The sequence below is a fragment of the Nerophis ophidion genome, linkage group LG01 (assembly GCF_033978795.1).
Source record: "Nerophis ophidion isolate RoL-2023_Sa linkage group LG01, RoL_Noph_v1.0, whole genome shotgun sequence".
In the NCBI taxonomy this organism is placed as follows: Eukaryota; Metazoa; Chordata; class Actinopteri; order Syngnathiformes; family Syngnathidae; genus Nerophis; species Nerophis ophidion.
The window spans coordinates 86065674-86087111 of NC_084611.1; the positions used below are offsets into that span (position 1 = coordinate 86065674).

General features: G+C 42.3%; 1 protein-coding gene across 2 annotated transcripts; it reads left to right on the plus strand.

The window, feature by feature from the left end:
- Window positions 1–212: 212 nt before the first annotated feature.
- On the plus strand, window positions 213–20771 carry c1qtnf6b (C1q and TNF related 6b). 2 transcript variants are annotated; one of them, XM_061914302.1, is made up of 3 exons: window positions 213–334; window positions 6381–6566; window positions 17538–20771. In XM_061914302.1, the coding sequence occupies exons 2-3, from the start codon at window positions 6389–6391 to the stop codon at window positions 18083–18085; spliced, it is 726 nt and encodes a 241-aa protein (XP_061770286.1). In that variant the 5' UTR covers window positions 213–334; window positions 6381–6388; the 3' UTR covers window positions 18086–20771. The 2 variants fall into 2 exon arrangements, with proteins under 2 accessions (XP_061770286.1, XP_061770294.1); XM_061914310.1 differs by having other exon boundaries at window positions 322–463.
- The last annotated feature ends 667 nt before the right edge of the window (window positions 20772–21438 follow it).

Sequence of the window (21438 nt, forward strand, 5' to 3'; positions counted from 1 at the left end):
ACTTTTATTATGATACTGCCAAAATGTTACATTTTTCTTGTGAAATTCCAACTCATTTGTCACAGTATGCATAGTATGTATATACTATTAATGTTGTAAATACACTTCTCTATATATCTAGTGAGGGTGGTCCTTTTTTGGAGGTCTCAAGAAGGTAACAAATACAAGTGTGTGTGTGTGTGTGTGTGTGTGTGTGTGTGTGTGTGTGTGTGTGTGTGTGTGTGTGTGTGTGTGTGTGTGGGACAAAGAGGGCGGCAGGCTGAGAGTTTCCCACAGTTCCTCATCTGAGAGGAACGCCAGCACTCGTCTTCTTCTCCCCGTGAAGCTCCAGCAGGTAAGAGAAGCCACATTTCCCCTTGCCCGCCACTTAAAAGGATGCAGGAGCACAAGATCTGGCACCGCTTTTTGGCTTGCTGAAGAGACGTACCGGCACGTAACAGCGTGTAGACGTGGCTAAGTGATGGTTAGTGTCTATCCTGCGTGAGGGGGTGGGGCGCTCAAAGGGGGGAGGGGGGGTGTTAATGTTGTTAAACTAATCCATGACGTCATGCATGCTAAATATGTTTCAAGTTTGCACATCATTCTTGCAACTGTTTGGCAAGTTGTTGTTTATTTTTTTAGGGATTTCAACCTTGAGTCTGTATTTGTTTTGGATTGAAACTCCTGCTGATCTAAGGTATAATCGTCTTTTTGTTTACGGGCCGACACAAATGTGCAGTCAGGAGAGTTCGCCCTTTGTTGTCATTTTTATAAAAAGGTTCAAACCCCAACACGGTCGAGTGATCTTTTAACAGTATGTTGTTTTCTAAATATTTTTAAAAAGTATTTTCTAAATAATGCTCAAAAAGATGAGCATGGACGACACAGCAAGGGTGTTACAGTTGATTGCTATGCGACCTCCAGCCAGCAGGGGGTGCACATACAAGCTGTCGAGGAATGGCTATGATATGCTGTGATGCAGGGGCGTCCTAAAGTGCGGACTGCAGCTATTTTTTTTATTGGCCTGCAACACCGAGCAGGAACATTACACAAAATCACAGCTGTGCTCTAAAGCAGGGGTCCCAAAATCCGGCCCGCGGGTAGTACCAAGTAAAAAAAAAAATATATATATATATATTTTTTTAATTATTATTTTTTTAATCTGTTCTTTTTCACCCATCCATCAATCTATTTTCTACCCCTTGTCACTGGGTCTCCTAGGCAGGTACGGCACGCCGGCGTCCAAAATCCGGCCGGCGAGTAGTCCTGGCTAAAAAGTAAATAAAAATTGTATCTATTTATTTTTTAATTATCATTTTTTTAATCTGTCCTTTTTCACCTATCCATCAATTCATTTTCTACCGCTTGTTACTTGTTACTGGGTCTCCTAGGCAGATAAGGCACGCCAGCATCCAAAATCTGGCCCGCGGGTAATACAAAGGGAATAAAAAAATATATATATTATATATATAAGTGTATATAAATATATATATTTTTTTAATCTTTCCTTTTTCGCTTATCCCCACAAAAGACAAGACTGGTACATTCTAAGCAATGAGAAAGAGTACTTTATCGTACACGTTTTTTATCGCTATTGATAACGTGTCTGTCACGATATATATTTAAATCAATTTACCGCGTAGCCCTACTGGTCTGTACTTGGAACAATACTTACAGTATAAACACTTTGTAGGGCGTTGCAAAAGACAAGTCTGGTACATTCAAAGAAATTAGAAAGACTACTTTATTGACGCGTTTTTTTTAAATTGTACGCATTTTTTTAATCGCTATCTGTTACGTGTCTATCACGATATATATTAAAATTGGTTTATCGCCCATTCCTACTGGTCTGTATTTTGTACAATACTTACAGTATGAACACTTTGTAGGGCCCCACAAAAGACAAGTCTGGTAAATTCAAAGCAATGAGAAAGACTACTTTATTGTAAGCGTTTGGTTACGTGTCTATCACGATATATATTAAAATTGGTTTATCGCCCAGCCCTACTGGTCTGTATTTTGTACAATGCTTACAGTATGAACACTTTGTAGGGTCCCACAAAAGACAAGTCTGGTAAATTTAAAGCAACGAGAAAGACTACTTTATCGTACGTGTTTTATATCGCTATCGGTTACGTGTCTATCGAAATATATATTAAAATCGTTTCATCGCCCAGCCCTTCTGGTCTGTACTTGGTACAATACTTACAGTCAAAACACTTTTTAGGGCGCCGCAAAAGACAAGACTGGTACATTCAAAGAAATGAGAAAGACTACTTCCTGACGACAGCAACACACCGAGGACAAACTGAAATTGTGAATACTTGCAAATGAGACAAGCGTAAGACAACAAGCTTTAACAACTAAATAGTCAAGAGGATATAAAATGAATACTGATATTTTATCAGATCGATATTGGCAAATAGTCAAGGCTGCAATATTGGCATTGATTCAGAAAGGAAAAGATGGTACCTCTGACACTCGCCACAGTTATAGTCCTCCGTTAATTCGGTTCTTTGATGTTTCTTTGATCTTTCAGACTTCAAAGCACACTTTCCGACAGGAATGCAGTTTTCTAGCACCTTCAAATCACCAAGCTGCAACACAGCATAGTTAGCATGCCAAAAATGTGTTAATTAAAGGTGAGTCTCAGATGATTGGCCTATATCGACCAATGGTAGCATGCAGCTTGATTTGTTAGCAGATAGTTCCACATTTTGTCAAGACTGCGACATGATTCGAACCTTGGATGTTATTTATGCATACCAGCACGTTCTAGTCTCCTTGTTCACCCCTTGGGGGCAGTTGTGGGTCTTTTTTTATTGACTTTGAAGATTACATCATGCAACATAATGTTCTTTTTAAATATGGAATTAATCTCACACTGTTCACACTGTCCACCCCTAAAAACTAATTTTTAGAACACGCTTTGAGTGAGTATACATTGGAGTTCCCTGGGACCCTTTTTGTCCGCCATTGACTCCCTTTTATAACGGCTGTTTTTCCATATACTGTAAAGGTATAACTTGAGTTGATTTACTTTGGAAAACCTTGTTACATTGTTTAATGCATCCAGCGGGGCATCACAACAAAATTAGGCATAATAATGTGTTAAATCCACGACTGTATATATCGGTATCGGTTGATATCGGAATCGGTAATTAAGAGTTGGACAATATCGGTAAAAAAGCCATTATCGAACATCTCTAATTAGAACGCTCACGATTGTTGGTCGTTAAAAAATAGGTTACGGGCCTCACTTTGAAGACACCCGCATTAATCAATCAGAGGCTGGATAAGGTTTTGTCTCTCTATCACAGGGGTCGGCAACCTTTACCAATCAAAGAGCCATTTTGATCTGTTTCACAAAATAAAGAAAACAATGGGAGCCACAAAACTCTTTTGAAATTCATAATGAAATAACACTGCATACAGTTTTTTTTTTTTGCTTTGTGCTATGTATAAACTAGGGGTCTCAGACACGCGGCCCGCACCTTAATATGAAAATTTAATGTTATTACTACCTGCGGGTTTTATATGCTCTATCAAGACATTTTGGACGCTTGTCCTTTGTGCAAACACTTTGGGAGAGACCCTTTTCCTGTTGCTGGAACACAAAGCAAGGTCCGTAGAGTCTTGGAGGAGTTAGGCGTGGAAGAAATTGACTCCGAGCCCGTACATAAAAAAATTATGTCTTGTATCTGCAAAGACTCCACATTGACTTTTGTCCGTACAGCGCTCAGGCCTTAGCGGTACTAGTGGTGTACCGTGAGATGCCAAAATACACACCAGGAGTGTTCTGTCACTGTTTTTGTAGTACTAGCAAAGACCTTTATTCCACTCTAACGCCGCCATGCAAGCTCTTCCTTCAGCGTGCCAACATGTGCATCGAGTTTAAATGGAGGTATTCTGGCTAAAAGTGAGTAGCATATGTTTCCAGTTACGTAACGCTTAGTCTACTCGGAGTATGGACTATGGACGTAGACCGGGTCCGTACTGTACTGTGTACAATGTGGCACATAGGAGAGCTAGGAATGTGGCGAAAGTGAATTATGTACCCGTGTGTGTGTGTTTGATATATGTTGTTGAAACGTGTGTGTAATAGTTGGTTTGTGTGTTAGTGTGTGTGTCTGTGTGGGATTTTGAATGTACTGTACAAGGTTCTCATATTACACCGGGCCCACAGACTGACAGCTCAAAGGATGCCGGGGCCATTTTGGTAGTTTTTGGTAGTATTTTAGAAACTGGAACCAGCAAATAAACAAACACAAATTGGCTGTCTTTGTGTTGCTACAGCCGGCTGCAATACACCGCTTTCCACCAGCATCTTTCTTCTTTGTAGTCTCCATTATTAATTGAACAAATTGCAATGTCTACGGTAAGAGCCGACTTATTACCACAATTTTCTCACCGAAACCTGCCGGTTGACATGTGGTCGGGAACCGTGTTCGCTTGACCCCTCTGTTCCATAGTAAAGCTTCACCTTCGGGAATGTAAACAAGGAAACACGGGCTGTGTTTGTGTTGAATACACCGCTTCCCACCTACATCCTTCTTCTTTGACGTCTCCATTATTAATTGAACAAATTGCAAAAGATTCAGCAACACAGGTGTCCAGAACACTGTGTAATTATGCGATAAAAACAGACTACTTTTAGCCGTGATCGGTGCTGGGAGAACATGTCCGCTACCACTGGTGACGTCACGCGCACGCGTCATTATAAGTGTCATCATTCCGCGACATTTTCAATAGGATACCTCGCGGTAAATTTAAAGTTGCAATTTAGTAAACTAAACCGGCCGTATTGGCATGTGTTGCAATGTTAATATTTCATCATTGATATATAAACTATCAGACTGCGTGGTTGGTACACTGCAAAAAGTCAGTGTTCAAAAACAAGAAAAAAAATACAAAAATGAGGGGTATTTTACTTAAACTAAGCAAAATTATTTGCCAATAGAACAAGAAAATTTGGCTTGTCAAGACTTTTCAAAACAAGGAAAATTAGCTCACTTCAATGAACCCAAAAATACCTTAAAATAAGTATATTCTCACTAATAACAAGTGTATTACTATACGAGTACGTATTTTCTATTGTTTCATTGAAAATAGAACGGCAGTCTATTTGGCTGTCATCTTTTTTAATATGAGAAACAATTGTGTCAAAGTCATGATTTTGTTTTATGTTCTTAAAATAAGAAATTCTTACTTTAAAAAGTAGTTTTATACTTGTGAGTGTTGATGACACAGCTTTGCAACATTTGATATTCTAGTTTCAAGCATGTTTTACTCAATGTAGGTCATCAAATCTCAGCTACAAGCTGTAATATCTTATTGAGATCATTTAGGACCTAAACACTTAAAACAAGTATAAAATCTTATGTATGGCCGCGCAAGTCTCGGGATGCCCAAAATGTCCATAACACACCCAGCCGAGTCCCATGGGGAGGGGGGATGAAAGTTGGAAAAGTCAGCAAAAGTCCCAAAAATGTTCAAAATACCTACACAGGTTCGAGTCCCACAAGTTCTGCCGCCGGCCGGGATGCCCAAAATGTCCAAAACGCGCCCAGCAAAGTCCCACGGAGAGGTGGGGAGAAAAGTGAGAAAAGTCGGTGAAATGTTCAAAAGTCCCACCCGGGTTCGAGTGTGCAAACAAACTCAAACTCGAACCCGGTTGGTACTCGAACCTTGGTAGGTATTTAGAAAATTTTGGGGGACTTTTGCCGACTTTTTAAAAATGTTTCCCCCCCTACTTCCCGTGGGACTTTGCTGGGTGCGTTTTGGAAATTTTTTGTATCCCGGGATTTGTGTGTTCGGCGGCGGGACTCGTGGGACTGGAACCCGGGGAGGTATTTTGGACACAATTGGGACTTATGAACATTTTGGCCGCCTTTTCCCCCTCTTCTTCCCCGCCTTCCTGTGCACCATTGCTGGGTGTGTTTTGGACACTTGGACAAAAACAGTTTCAAGCATATTTGACTCAAAATAGGTCATAAAATGTCGGAAACAAGCTGTAGTATCTTACTGAGATCATTTAGGAGCAAAACCCTTAAAACAAGTAAAAGACTCTAACATAAAATCTGCTTAGTGAGAAAAATGATCTTATCAGACAGAAAATAAGCATATATTAGCCTTATTTGAGATATTTCATCTTACTTAGATTTCAGTTTTTGCAGTGTAGTAGTGGGTTTCAGTAGGCCTTTAAGGCCTGTTTAACATAAAACACATTTGTTCCAGAATATATAATTAGGGGCCCCTGAAGACCCCTATGGTATTACTGAGGTGAGATCCAAGGTCAGAATTCTGTATGTTTTTATCTGGGAACGGAACTGGACTACTATTGACTTTAACGGAAGTTTGAGGTATAACCGAGTTCTAAAGTCGAGTCTTTTTGCTTCCAGCGGTTCCGATGGCGGCGTGTTTGAGGCTTCTTCTGCTGCTGCCGCTGGCGTGCTGCCTCCCCTCCCCCTCCCGGCCTCCCATGCGTTACTGCCGCCGCTGCTGTGACCACACGGAGCCTCCGGCCGGCCCCGCCCACTACCGCGTGCCCGAGATCCGCACCGTGGTCAACATGACCATCCTCAAAGGTACCAGAGGGTGAACTCATTTGGATAATAATGGTTGTATAATCAGTAGCTAAGTTTTGTTAGTTGCTAAAGACGTTTTGCTTGGTGGCGGTCATGTTTTTCAACCAATCTTCATCAAATTCTACAAACGTGTGCTTGTTAGTTCCTTAAACGTAAGTGCCAAATTTCCTGGCGATTCGACTAAACACCGGGAAGTTAAAGTGGGTTGTTTTGTGGAGCGCATGTGTTGGGTTCAAACTATCAAACAAGACAAGAAGCAGGGAATCCTGCAGAGACATAGTCCAATTTAGCTCATGAGGAGAAACGCCTGGGGCTGCACACTCAGTAACAGTCTCCCACCACACTTTTTTTTTTGATTGATTGATTGATACTTTTATTAGTAGATTGCACAGTACAGTACATATTCCGTACAATTGACCACTAAATGGTAACACCCGAATAAGTTTTTCAACTTGTTTAAGTCGGAGTCCACGTTAATCAATTCATGGTACAAATATATACTATCAGCATAATACAGTCATCACACAGGTTAATCATCATAGTATATACATTGAATTATTTACATTATTTGCAATCCGGGGGGTGGGATAAGGAGCTTTGGTTGATATCAGTACTTCAGTCATCAACAATTGCATCAACAGAGAAATGGACATTGAATCAGTGTAGGTCTTACTTAGTAGGATATGTACAGCGAACAGAGAACATAGTGAGTTCAGATAGCATAAGAACAAGTATATATATTACAAGTACATGTGATTATTTACATTGGGTTATTTAAGGTACAGGCTCCAAGGTACAGCCCCACGCGCTCCTCTATTTATTCCGGAGTTCCCTAGTTAATACCACTGAGACGGCCTCTAAAGGGAGTGGTCACATATATCATGCAAAGCAGCTCCAGTACGCACAATACGTAACGGAATGTGCTGAGGGCCCTGTGATTGCCTTGTGTTTTGCTTTGTCTGGGTGCTGTCGTCTTATCTTCGTTGAGGTCTTTGAAGTCCTTGGCTTTTAGCGGGCTAAGACAAAGAAAACATCTGCGGCAAGGCCCCCCCTCGTATGCCGTGGAAGATAACACGTTTTGTGCCCTTGCACCAAGCAGAAAAGAGCACAATAGATAATAACCATAGCAACGGCCTTTAAGCATAAGAGTTGCGTGATAACGTATATATATAGTTATTCGACCAGCATGTGTGAGAAATTTCAAGCCGATCAGTGTAATTTAAGTCCCGATCTAATAAAGTAAAATCTTGTTTTGATACTTTTGTTGCACGTGGGAAAACACGCATGTACATGTGAATCCGATAAAAAAGGCACCACTTTCCGAAATGCGCTAGCTCGATGCTAATTTACATTGCATATGCCATATACATGCTTCTGATAAGCATTAGTAACACCTAGCCATTTAGTAACAAAAAGCTACAACTGAGATGCATGTTACAATCTAACAGCCGGTGTGTAACTATAGTGTATTACTTACAGTATAAACACTTTGTAGGACTCGAAAGACAAGACTGGTACGTTTCACTTAATGGCAAAGACTACTTCCTGACTACGGAAACACACTGAGGACAAACCGAAGTTAATGCATACTTGGAAATGAAACTTGATTAAAAACATAAATTTTAGTTGTTAAAATTTACATTATTATTTTAGATTGGATCATTTCAAAAATGTACATTTATTAACACGTGAACAGACACAAAAGTACTAAAATTTGGCACCGTTGAGAAACGGTTCAAATGTGAAATGTACGCCAGTCGTAAAAGTCGGACATGTAGGAGAGAGCCCCTTTTAAAAACTCAAAGCCCACCTCGGAAAATTACAAAGGAGGTGAAACGAGTTAGCATAGCATAGTGTAACAAAACATAGCATAGCACAGCACAGCTCGTCATAGCATAGCATACTATAACGTAACAAAGTATAGCATAACAGAGCGTAAGCATAGCATAGCATAGCGTAACAAAAAATAGCATAGCAGAGCGTAAGCATAGCATAGCATACTATAGCGTAACAAAGCATAGCATAGCATAGTATATCATAGCATACCATAGCATGACAAAGCATAGCATAGCATATCATAGCACAGCATAGTGTAACAAAACATAGCATAGCACAGCATACCATAGCATGACAAAGCATAGCATTGTAGAGCATAGTGTAGCATAGCATAGCATGGCATGACAAAGCATAGCATAGCATATCATAGCACAGCATAGTGTAACAAAACATAGCATAGCACAGCATGTCATGGCATGACAAAGCATAGCATTGTAGGGCGTAGTGTAGCATTGCATAGCATAGCATATCATAGCACAGCATAGTGTAAAAAAACTGTCAGAGTTAGTTGGTGACGAACCCCAAGATGCAGAGAAGGCGGCAGGCATTTTGCAGGTAAACATCATTTAATAAAACACTAAGACAACAACCGAACAAAAGGGTACAAACAAAAAGCGCGCACAAACTAAAAGAGCTAGCATAGGAGCTGGAAAATAACGAGCCTAGCGTGGACGCTAGCAGGAGAACAAGAACAAACAAAAGGATACTAACAAAAAGCGCGCACGAGGCGGATAACAAACTAAAAGAGCCAGCATGGGAGCTAGCAGGAAACATAAGTCGTTACTTGTAGTATGAAAACAAAACGGAAGCAGGGAACAAAAGACAGTAAGCTACAAACAGCTACCGAAATATAGCTTACCGCTACGCTGCAATGACACGACAGGACAGGACAGGAGCGACAATAATCCAGCTCAGACTCGATGGGAAGACAGGTCTAAATAGGAGTGGGCTGATTGACACCAGGTGTGGCCAGGTGCCAATCAGCCGCAGCTGAGGGGAAACGGCGCCCAGGGAGACAAAAGAAGAGCGCTGAAAGGAAATACTACACACACAGAAGAAAAAACTAAAACACAAACAAACTGTCAGGGGGAAGCCTGACAAAAACATAGCATAGCCTAGCACAGCATGACAAAGCATAGTATTGTAGGGCCTAGTGTAGCATAGCATAGCATATGTTCCCCTGCACTGCTTAATAAGTGTACTGGAACAGAAAAATTATTATTATTTCTTACAGTTAACATGTCCTTTGTCTTTTTTTTGGTCCGGCACAGTCACACAACTCATCAAAGCCATCGTTCATATCAGTAAATCACCCCGGCGCTTCTTCCACAGACAGCCCGTTAAGTTTGCACGTGTACTTCTTTGGAACCCTACCACCACTTTTGTGTTTACATATTTCAAAATCAGCTTTCAGTTTGACGAGAGACAGAGACCTGACGAGAGAAGATCCTCACACGGCCGAGGGGCAAGGTTTTTTTGTTTTGGTTTTGATGAGAACATGTAATCAGAGCTCCAGCAGAACTAAATGACCTGCACTGTGGCCGACATGAGCGGGCCCGTCCTTTGCCCCGCCCCCCCCAGGACTGTGAAAGCCACGTTCACACGTCACTCCAATTGTGACTTCTTGGTCCACGGTCAGGAACCGCAGAGTCTCCACCGCCAACTGAAGCGGGACATTCCAGTCACCCACAAGCTGACAGATGCACATAAGATGATTCCAAGACTTTTATATGTGCAAATTGCAATTTAGGTCCCCAAAAAGAATGACTGAACGCAATGTTCTCCTTTGTTATGGGCCTGCTGTGGAAGAAGCACATATTTATTTTTTGCAGCAGTGAATCAGTGCTATGCTTAGCATGCTACCTCTTTTAGCCAATTTTGCAGCTGTACACCTCAGACCATGGGTGTCAAACTCTGGCCCGCGGGCCAACTTTGGCCCGCCGTGTAATTTAATTTGGCCCTTGAGGCAATATCCAATTAACATTACAGCTGGCCCGCCGTTATTACACAGCAGCGGTGCCGCTGTAACACCGCAATTTCTCACACTTGCCAATCCTCTCGAAGTTCAGCGCCCCTCCCGAAAATCTCCCGGTGCAAGCATTCTCCAGATTTTCACCCGGACAACAATATTGAGGCACTGCCTTTAGCATTTCCTTCATACAAACAGCGTGCAGGCCCACTCGCATAACATATGCGGCTATTACACACACATAAGTGATTGCAAGGCATACTTGGTCAACAGCCATACAGGTCACACCGAGGGTGGCCGTATAAACAACTTTACAACGGTTACAAATATGCGCCACACTGTGAACTCACACCAAACAAGAATGACAAAAATTTTATCCCTCAGGCGGTACTGCATCAAAAAGCGACATCAGCGTGTAAAGGATATCACCACATGGGCTCAGGAACATTTCAGAAAACCATTGTCAGTAACTACAGTTGGTCACTACATACGTAAGTCCAAGTTAAAGGGGAACATTATCACCAAACCTATGCAAGCGTCAATATATACCTTGATGTTGCAGAAAAAAGACCGTGAATTTTTTTAACCGATTTCCGAACTCTAAATGGGTGAATTTTGGCAAATTAAACACCTTTCTGTTTATCGGTCTTTTAGCGATGACGTCAGGTTCTGACGTCACCGAGGTAATACACCCACCATTTTCATTTTCACATTACAAACACCGGGTCTCAGCTCTGTTATTTTGCGCCACACTGTGAACTCACACCAAACAAGAATGACAAACACATTTCGGGAGAACATCTATGTTACGCTTGTGTGGCATTGTAATGCCGGATTCGGTCCTCCGTGGATGCGTCAGCAAAAAACACAGCAAAAAAGGTAAGAACTAAGGGATTTATTAAACAAAAGGAGCTATGACCAAAAACACTGATACAAATAGAAAAGGCAAATAAAAGCGCAAGCATGGAAAGCTAGGACAAACAAACCGAAGCACAAAGGCACACAAAAGGAAACACAAAACAACTAGCGTGAAAGCTAGGAATAAAATAAAGCTTAGCGTGAGAGCTAGCGAAAAACGGATGTATGTGAACAAACTAAGATCCGACAATCAGTGAACAGAAAACGCTGGCTTATAGACAGGTGGTGATTAGTAAAGACAGGTGTGCTGGAAAAGAGAGTCGCAGCTGAAACTAATGAGTGACCATGGAAACGAACAAAACAGGAACTAAGTATGTCAAACCGCAGAGTGATATAAAAATGGAACAAAAATAACAATATGGTGATGATCCGACCATCGGATCACAACAATCTGCACTGTAACATGACATAAACACAACAAAACAAATACCCAGAACCCCTTGCAGCACTAACTCTTTCGGGATGCTATAATATATTTTGATATTTACCTCAGAAGGCTGCAAATAGAAAAGAGGCATTACATTTGCATTTAAATTTTATTTGAAAAGCCATTGATATTTTTTTATTAATATTATTATTATTATTTGAAGCTCGATTTTGCATGTCACTATAAAGTTATATAAGCCTTGCTTGTTCAATATTCAATGCAAAACTTGTTTGGGTCCCTATTAAAAGGTTAATTTGTTCAACTTTGGCCCGCGGCTTTGTTCAGTTTTAAATTTTGGCCCACTCTGTATTTGAGTTTGACACCCCTGCCTCAGACTAATATACCTCGATACTTGACACATGCTACCTGCCAGCATGCTAATGTTTGCATCCATCCATCCATGAAAACAATGACCGAACCCAATGTTTTCCTTCGTTATGGGCCTGCTGTGGAAGAAGCACCTATTTATTTATATGCAGCAGTGAATTGGTGCTATCGTTAGCATGCTACCTCTTTTAGCCGACTTTACACCTGTACACCTCAGACTAGTATACCTTGATACTTGACACATGCTACCTGTTAGCATGCTAATGTTTGCATCCATCATTTTAGGCCACTTGTTAGCGCACTCAATTTTAAGTATAACTTGGTACGTGACACATGCTACCTGTTAGCAAGCTAACGTTATCGTGGTAGCATTTTTACATTAGCACGCTAATGTTTTTAGCCAATTTTACAACCGTTCACCTCAGTCGTTTAACTTGTTATAACTTGTTAATTAATGTTAGTATGTTAACACGCTAACTGTTAGCATGCTAGCATAAGCGCACTTACTTTTTTTTAGCCAATTTTGCAGCCTAGGTGTTAGCATGCGCTACATTCCCAGGTTCACAGCACAGGTAGCAGGCCCATCAAAATTTCCGCAGAAAGTTTTTGTCTGTTTTTTCCAGAGATGGCTTTCTTCGGAGATCTGATTGGCTAAAACGGCCTTTGGTCGCGTAATTAGTGTAGCTAAAACAAGAACCCGACAGTCTTATATCTTCCTACTGGTTTTGACCCGGGCTCAGGACCAGACACTGAAGTCGAACTCAAAGTGGTTTTGGCTTTTATGTGTGTCAGTCGGCCTGGCGCTGGGCTAATACTGCTGTCGCTCATTATAAACCACGTCCATTCCGAGTTCCTAAACAAAAAACCGGGTCCTCGTTTTAAGAGCTCTCCTCTCCCGTTTTTCTTTTACGACCCTCGTAAAGGCTTCACTACCACTTTGGCTTCAGTTCACGCCGAGAACCTCACAGACCTTTTTGTCATCTACTTTGCACCAAGGATGTACCGTTCACATTGGAACCGATGACAACGAAACAATTCGGACCCAAATCATGATTCTTATTCATTCCAATTCACAATCAATTACTAACTTTCAAAAATAAATTTTATATATATAAATATATATTTACAAAAGCCACGTTGTGTAAAACATAAATAAAAACAGAATACAATGATTTGCTAATCCTTTTCAACCTATATTCAATACAATAAACTGCCAAGACATGTTATTTGGGCAAAAAAAGACTGAGAAAGGTGAGGAATGCTCATCAAACACTTATTTGGAACATTTCCCACAGGTGAACAGGCTAATTGGGAACAGGTGGGTGCCATGATTGGGTATAAAAGCAGCTTCCATGAAATGCTCAGTCATTCACAAACAAAGATGGAGTGAGGGTCACCACTTTGTGAACGAATGCGTGAGCAAATTGTCCCAACAGTTTAAGAACAACAATTTTCAACCAGCTATTGCAAGGAATTTAGCGATTTTACCCTACACGGTCCGTATTATCATCAAAAGGTTCGGAGAATCTGGAGAAATCACTGTACGTAAGCGATGAAACTACGGAAATTCCATCCCTCAGGCGGTACTGCATCAAAAAGCGACATCAGCGTGTAAAGGATATCACCACATGGGCTAAGGAACACTTCAGAAAACCATTGTCAGTAACTACAGTTGGTCACTACATACGTAAGTCCAAGTTAAAGGGGAACATTATCACCAAACCTATGTAAGCGTCAATATATACCTTGATGTTGCAGAAAAAAGACCGTGATTTTTTTTTAACCGATTTCCGAACTCTAAATGGGTGAATTTTGGCAAATTAAACACCTTTCTGTTTATCGGTCTTTTAGCGATGACGTCAGGTTCTGACGTCACCGAGGTAACACACCCGCCATTTTCATTTTCACATTACAAACACCGGGTCTCAGCTCTGTTATTTTCCGTTTTTTCGACTATTTTTCGGAACCTTGGAGACATCATGCCTCGTCGGTGTGTTGTCGGAGGGTGTAACAACACTAACAGGGAGGGATTCAAGTTGCACCACTGGCAAGAAATCTGCCGCCAGACCCCCATTGAATGTACCAGAGTGTCTTCACATTTGACCGGCGATGCTAAGACAGACATGGCACAGAGATGTATGGATAACCTGCAGATGCATTTGCAACGATTAAGTCAACGAAATCACAAAGGTGAGTTTTGTTGATGTTGTTGACTTATGTGCTAATCAGACATATTTGGTCACGGCATGACTGCCAGCTAATCGATGCTAACATGCTACGCTGATCGATGCTAACATGCTATTTATGCTAGCTGTATGTACATTTGAAACTAGATACCCACATTTAATGCGAAACAAACACTTACCAATTGACGGATTTAAGTTGCTCCAGTGTCACAAGATGCGAAAGTCCTGATCGTTTGGTCCGCACATTTTACCGGCGATGCTAATAAGGCAGCCATGCTATGGGCCACTTCATTAGGTACACCCATGTTATGGCCGAATCGCGTCAATAGCTATTCGCCCAATAGCTTCAATTTCTTCTTCAATTTCGTTTTCGCTATCTGCCTCCATATTCCGACCATCTGTTTCAAAACATGCGTAATCTGTTGAATCGCTTAAGCCGCTGAAATCCGAGTCTGAATCCGAGCTAATGTCGCTATATCTTGCTGTGGTAACCGCCATGTTGTTTGTATTGGCAGCCCTGTATGACGTCACAGGGAAATGGATAGACGCATCGCAAATAGCGAAAAACAAGTACTTTAAAGCTTTTTTTAGGGATATTCCGGGAGGTGTAAAATTTTGAAAAAACTTCGAAAAATAAAACAAGCCACTGGGAACTGATTTTTATTGTTTTTAACCCTTTTAAAATTGTAATAAAGTTCCCCTTTAAAACTCCACTATGCAAAGCCAAAGCCATTTATCAACAACACCCAGAAGTGTAAAAGTGTTCTGTGGTCTGACGAGTCCACATTTCAAATTGTGTTTGGAAACTGTGGACGTTGTGTCCTCCGGAACAAAGAGGAAAAGAACCATTTGGATTGTTATAGGTGCAAAGTTCAAAAGCCAGCATCTGTGATGGTATGGGGGTGTATTAGTGCCCAAAGCATGGGTAACTTACACATCTGTGAAGGCACCATTAATGCTGAAAGGTACTACAGGTTTTGGAACAACAAATGCTGCCATCTAAGCGCCGTCTTTTTCATGGACACCCCTGCTTATTTCAGCAAGACAATGCCAAGCCACATTCAGCACCTGTCACAACAGCGTGGCTTCGTAAAAAAAAGAGGGCGGGTACTTTCCTGGCCCGCCTGCAGTCCAGATCTGTCTCCCATCGAAAATGTGTGCCACATTATGAAGTGTAAAATTCGACAGCGGAGACCCCGGACTGTTGAACGACTGAAGCTCTACATAAAACAAGAATGTGAAAGAATTCCACTTTCAAAGCTTCAACAATTAGTTTCTTCAGTTCCCAAACGTTTATTGAGTGTTGTTAAAGGGGAACATTATCACAATTTCAGAAGGCTTAAAACCAATAAAAATCAGTTCCCAGTGGCTTATTTTATTAATTTTTTTCATGGACACTCCTGCTTATTTCAGCAAGACAATGAATGCCAAGCCACGTGTTACAATAGTGTGGCTTCATAGTAAAAGAGTGTGGGTACTAGACTGGCCTGCCTGTAGTCCAGACCTGTCTCCCATTGAAAATTTTTGGTGCATTATGAAGCGTAAAATACCACAATGGAGACCCGGACTGTTGAACAACTTAAAGGCCTACTGATATGAGATGTTCTTATTTAAACGGGGATAGCAGGTCCATCCTATGTGTCATACTTGATCATTTCGCGATATTGCCATATTTTTGCTGAAAGGATTTAGTAGAGAACATCTTTTGCAACTTTTGGTCGCTAATAAAAAAGCTTTGCCTGTACCGGAAGTAGCAGACGACGTGCGCGTGACGTCATGGGTTGTGGAGCTTCTCACATCCACACATTGTTTACAATCATGGCCACCAGCAGCGAGAGCGATTCGGACCAAGAAAGCGACGATTTCCCCATTAATGTGAGCGAGGATAAAAGATTCGTGGATGAGGAAAGTGAGAGTGAAGGACTAGAAGAAAAAAAAAAGACAGGGCAGTGGTAGCGATTCAGATGTTATTAGACACATTTACTAGGATAATTATGGAAAATCCCATGTCTGCTTATTGTGTTACTAGTGTTTTAGTGAGATTATACGGTCGTACCTAAAAGTCGGAGGGGTGTGGCCACGGGTGTGGTGACCGCCAGTGTCTCTGAGGGAAGCCACGATTCTGGACGAGGCGAAGTGAAGGCAGCCGGTCAGGCCGGGCTGAGCTTTTTTTCCACCTCCTCCACGGTGGAAGCAAACCACGTTTGGGGGCGGCCGGTCAGAGGAGGCAAGACAGTCCGCAGCTGCTTCTTTGACAGGTGCACAAAGAACGACACAAGCTCCGCTCATGTCTATGGTAAGAGCCGACTTATTACCACAATTTTCTCACCGAAACCTGCCGGGAACCATGTTCGCTTGACCGCTCTGTTCCATAGTAAAGCTTCACCTTCGGGAATGTAAACAAGGAAACACGGGCTGTGTTTGTGTTGAATACACCGCTTCCCACCTACATCTTTCTTCTTTGACGTCTCCATTATTAATTGAACAAATTGCAAAAGATTCAGCAACACAGAAGTCCAGAATACTGTGTGACTATGCGATTAAAGCAGACGACTTATAGCTGGGATCGGGCTGGAAAAAAAAGTCAGCTACAATCCCTCAAATCACGCGCACGAGTCATCATACCGCGACGTTTTCAACAGGATACTTGGCGCAAAATTTTAAATTGCAATTTAGTCAACTAAAAAGGCCGTATTGGCATGTGTTGCAGTGTTAATATTTCATCATTGATATATAAACTATCAGACTGTGTGGTCGGTAGTAGTGGCTTTCAGTAGGCCTTTAAACTGTAAAAAATATCTTGTCTATGCTGTCTATTCAATTAAATAGATTAGCAAATCATTGTATTCCGTTTTTTCACGGTGGCAGAGGGGTTAGTGCGTCTGCCTCACAATACGAAGGTCCTGCAGTCCTGGGTTGAAATCCAGGCTCGGGATCTTTCTGTGTGGAGTTTGCATGTCCTCCCCGTGAATGCGTGGGTTCCCTCCGGGTACTCCGGCTTCCTCCCACTTCCAAAGACATGCACCTGGGGATAGGTTGATTGGCAACACTAAATTGGCCCTAGTGTGTGAATGTGAGTGTGAATGTTGTCTGTCTATCTGTGTTGGCCCTGCGATGAGGTGGCGACTTGTCCAGGGTGTACCCCGCCTTCCGCCCGATTGTAGCTGAGATAGGCGCCAGCGCCCCCCGCGACCCCGAAAGGGAATAAGCGGTAGAAAATGGATGGATGGATTCCGTTTTTATTTACGATTTACACAACGTGGCAACTTCACTGGTTTTGACTAATGTATAAATCACCCCCCCTACAGGTGATAAAGGCGACAGAGGGGATAAAGGCACGCCTGGTAAGCAAGGTCTGGAAGGACCCCCCGGCCAACTCGGACCGGTAGGCTTCAAAGGCAGCAAAGGCCAAGCGGGCGCCCCCGGGGACCCCTGCAAGACTCCCCAGTCGTCCTTCTCGGTGGGGCGCCGCAAGTCCCTGCACAGCGTGGACTACTACCAGGCGCTGGTCTTCGACACGGTGTTCGTCAACCCGCACGAGCACTTCAACATGTTCGAGGGCAAGTTCTACTGCTACGTGCCCGGCGTCTACTTCTTCAACGTCAACGTCCACACCTGGAACTTCAAGGAGACCTACCTGCACATCATGCATAACGAGCGGGAGCAGGTGATCCTCTACGCGCAGCCCAGCGAGCGCTCCATCATGCAGAGCCAGAGCGTCATGCTGGAGCTGGCGCGGGACGACCAGGTGTGGCTCCGCCTCTACAAGCGCGAGCGGGAGAACGCCGTCTACAGCGACGACGTGGACGTTTACATCACCTTCAACGGGTACCTGGTGGCGCCCGGTCTCCAGTGACCACGGGTCCGTAGGGGACTTTTAAAGGCCTACTGAAACCCACTACTACCGACCAGGCAGTCTGATAGTTTATACATCAATGATGAAATATTAACATTGCAACACATGCCAATACGACCTTTTTAGTTTACTAAATTGCAATTTAAAATTTTGCGCCAAGTATCCTGTTGAAAACGTCGGTATGACGCGTGACGTCTCGGATTGTAGCGGCGTGTTGTTCCAGCCCGATCCCAGCTATAAATAGTCTGCTTTAAAGGGGAACATTATCACAATTTCAAAAGGGTTAAAAACAATAAAAATCAGTTCCCAGTGGCTAGTTGTATTTTTTGAAGTTTTTTTCAAAATTTTATCGGTCTCGGAATAACCCTAAATAAAGCTTTAAAGTGCCTTATTTTTGCTATCTTCGAAACCACTATCCATTTCCCTGTGACGTCACACAGTGCTGCAAATGTAAACAAACAATGGGAATACCACAGCAAGATATAGCGACATTAGCTCGGATTCAAACTCGGATTTCAGCGACTTAAGCGATTCAACAGATTAGGCATGTATTGAAACGGATGGTTGGAGTATGAAAGTATTGAAGAAGAAACTGAAGTTATTGAGCGAATAGCTATTGACGCTATTCATAGCCATAGCATGGCCGAATAGCTGCGTTAGCATCGCCGGTAAAATGTGCGGACCAAACGATCAGGACTTTCGCATCTTTTGACACGAGAGCAACTTAAATCCGTCGATTGGTAAGTGTTTGTTTCGCATTAAATGTGGGTGGAAGGAAATGTAATATAGTTGCAAATGCATCTACAGGTTATCCATACATCTCTGTGCCATGTCTGCTTTAGCACCGCCGGTATATAGCATGTTAGCATCGATTAGCGTAGCATGTTAGCATCGATTAGCTGGCAGTCAACATCAACAAAACTCACCTTTGTGATTTCGTTGACTATCGTTGCAAATGCATCTGCAGGTTATCCATACATCTCTGTGCCATGTCTGCTTTAGCATCGCCGGTAAAATGTGGAGACACTCTGGCACATTCAATGGGGGTCTGGCGGCAGACACTTTTGCATCTTCGGGCCAGTGGTGCAACTTGAATCCCTCCCTGTTAGTGTTGTTACACCCTCCGACAACACACCAACGAGGCATGATGTCTCCAAGGTTCCAAAAAATAGTAAAAAAAAACGGAAAATAACAGAGCTGGGACCCGGTGTTTGTAATGTGTTGAAAATGAAAATGGTGGGTGGGTTACCTCGGCGACGTCACCTTCTGACGTCATCGCCTCCAGCGTGATAAACAGAAAGGCGTTTAATTTGCCAAAATTCACCCATTTAGAGTTCGGAAATCGGTTAAAAAAATAGATGGTCTTTTTTCTGCACCATCAAGGTATATATTGACGCTTGCATAGGTCTGGTGATAATGTTCCCCTTTAATCGCATAATTACACAGTATTCTGGCCATCTGTGTTGCTGAATCTATTGCAATTTGTTCAATTAATTATGGAGACGTCAAAGAAGAAAGATGTAGGTGGGAAGCGGTGCATTGCGACCGCCTTTAGCAACACAAACACAGCCGGTGTTTCCTTGTTTACTTTCCCGAAGGTGAAGCTTTACTATGGAACAGAGCGGTCAAGCGAGCATGGTTCTATACCGCATGTCAACCGGCAGGTTTCGGTGAGAAAATTGTGGGAATAAGTCGGCTCTTACCGTAGACATGAGTGGAGCTTGCGTCGTTCCTCGTGCACCTGTCAAAGAGGCAGCTGTGACTCTCTTGCCTCCTCCGACCGGCCGCCCCCGACCGTGGGATGCTTCCACCGCAGAGGAGGGGGAAAAAAAGCTCAGCCCGGCCACAACGGCTGCCTTCGCTTCGCCTCCTCAAGAAACGTGGCTTCCCTCAGAGACACTGGCGGTCACCACACCCTTCCGACTTTCAAGTACGACTATATAATCTCACTAAAACACTAGTAACGCAATAAGCAGATAAGGGATTTTCCAGAATTATCCTAGTAAATGTGTCTAATAACATCTGAATCGCTCCCACTGCCCTCGTCTTTTTTTTTTCCTAGTCCTTCACTCTCACTTTCCTCATCCACAAATCTTTCATCCTCGCTCAAATTAATGGGGAAATTGTCGCTTTCTCGGCCCGAATCGCTCTCGCTGCTGGTGGCCATGATTGTAAACAATGTTCAGATGTGAGGAGCTCCACAACCCGTGACGTCACGCGCACATCGTCTGCTACTTCTGATACAGGCAGGGCTTTTTTTATTAGCGACCAAATGTTGAGAACTTCATCGTCGATGTTCTCTACTAAATCCTTTCAGGAAAAATATGGCAATATCGCGAAATGATCAAGTATGACACATAGAATGGACCTGCTATCCCCGTTTAAATAAGAACATCTCATTTCAGTAGGCCTTTAAGAAAGGTGTGGTGCTCTGTTTGTATTCTACCAAGACTGGAACACACCCAGACCAGGACTAGTCCTCCCAGCATGCAAACCACTACACCTCCGTTTTAAAAATGGTGCTTAAACCCAATACAATTCAGGTCAATATGTACTCGGGTGTCCAGAGTGCTCCCGGTAGCTCCTTGACTATGGTCTAGGAAAACAAAATGTCTTATCCTGCACTATTTAAAATGATGTCGCATCCCAATGGGGCACTTTAAATAAAATACTCCATAAATCTCAAGTTGGTTACAGGTTAAATCTGCGTTTTTCTCCTCTTGGCCGACAGCTTCTTCCTCGACCCGTCTACTCTTTTGCGATTGGTCAGGGGTCGAGGGTACAAAGTGCACACTGTAGCTAATTTCTTTTAACAGTTGTTACTATTCTACTATTAGCATGTTAGCTTTTTTTTTTTTGCTAATTTGCCAGGTAAACACCTCAGCGTCAAATGTTTTCTTAGTTGAAACGTTAGTGTGCTAACTTTTTTTAGCTAACATATTTTGGTAATTGATGCACGCTAATCTTGGCATGCTAGCATTTTATTTCTGGCACACATCTCAGAGTAGTATATTTTGGTACTTGAAACATGTCACAGTTAGCATTTTAGCATGCTAACATTAGCTTTTTTAACAGGTATGCACCTCAGCGTCAAATATTTGGTTACCTGATAAATGACACATGTTAGCATGCTAGTTTTTTTTAACGAATGTTGTATGTATCACTTCAATCATATTTTGGTACTTTATGCACGCTAATGTTAGCATGCTAGCATTTTAAACATTTATTTGAGGCACATATCTTAGTGTAATATATTTTGGTATTTGACACATCACAGTTAGCATTTTAGCAGGCTAACATTAGCATGTTAGCTTTTTTAACACATACACACTTCAGCCTTAAATATTTTGTTA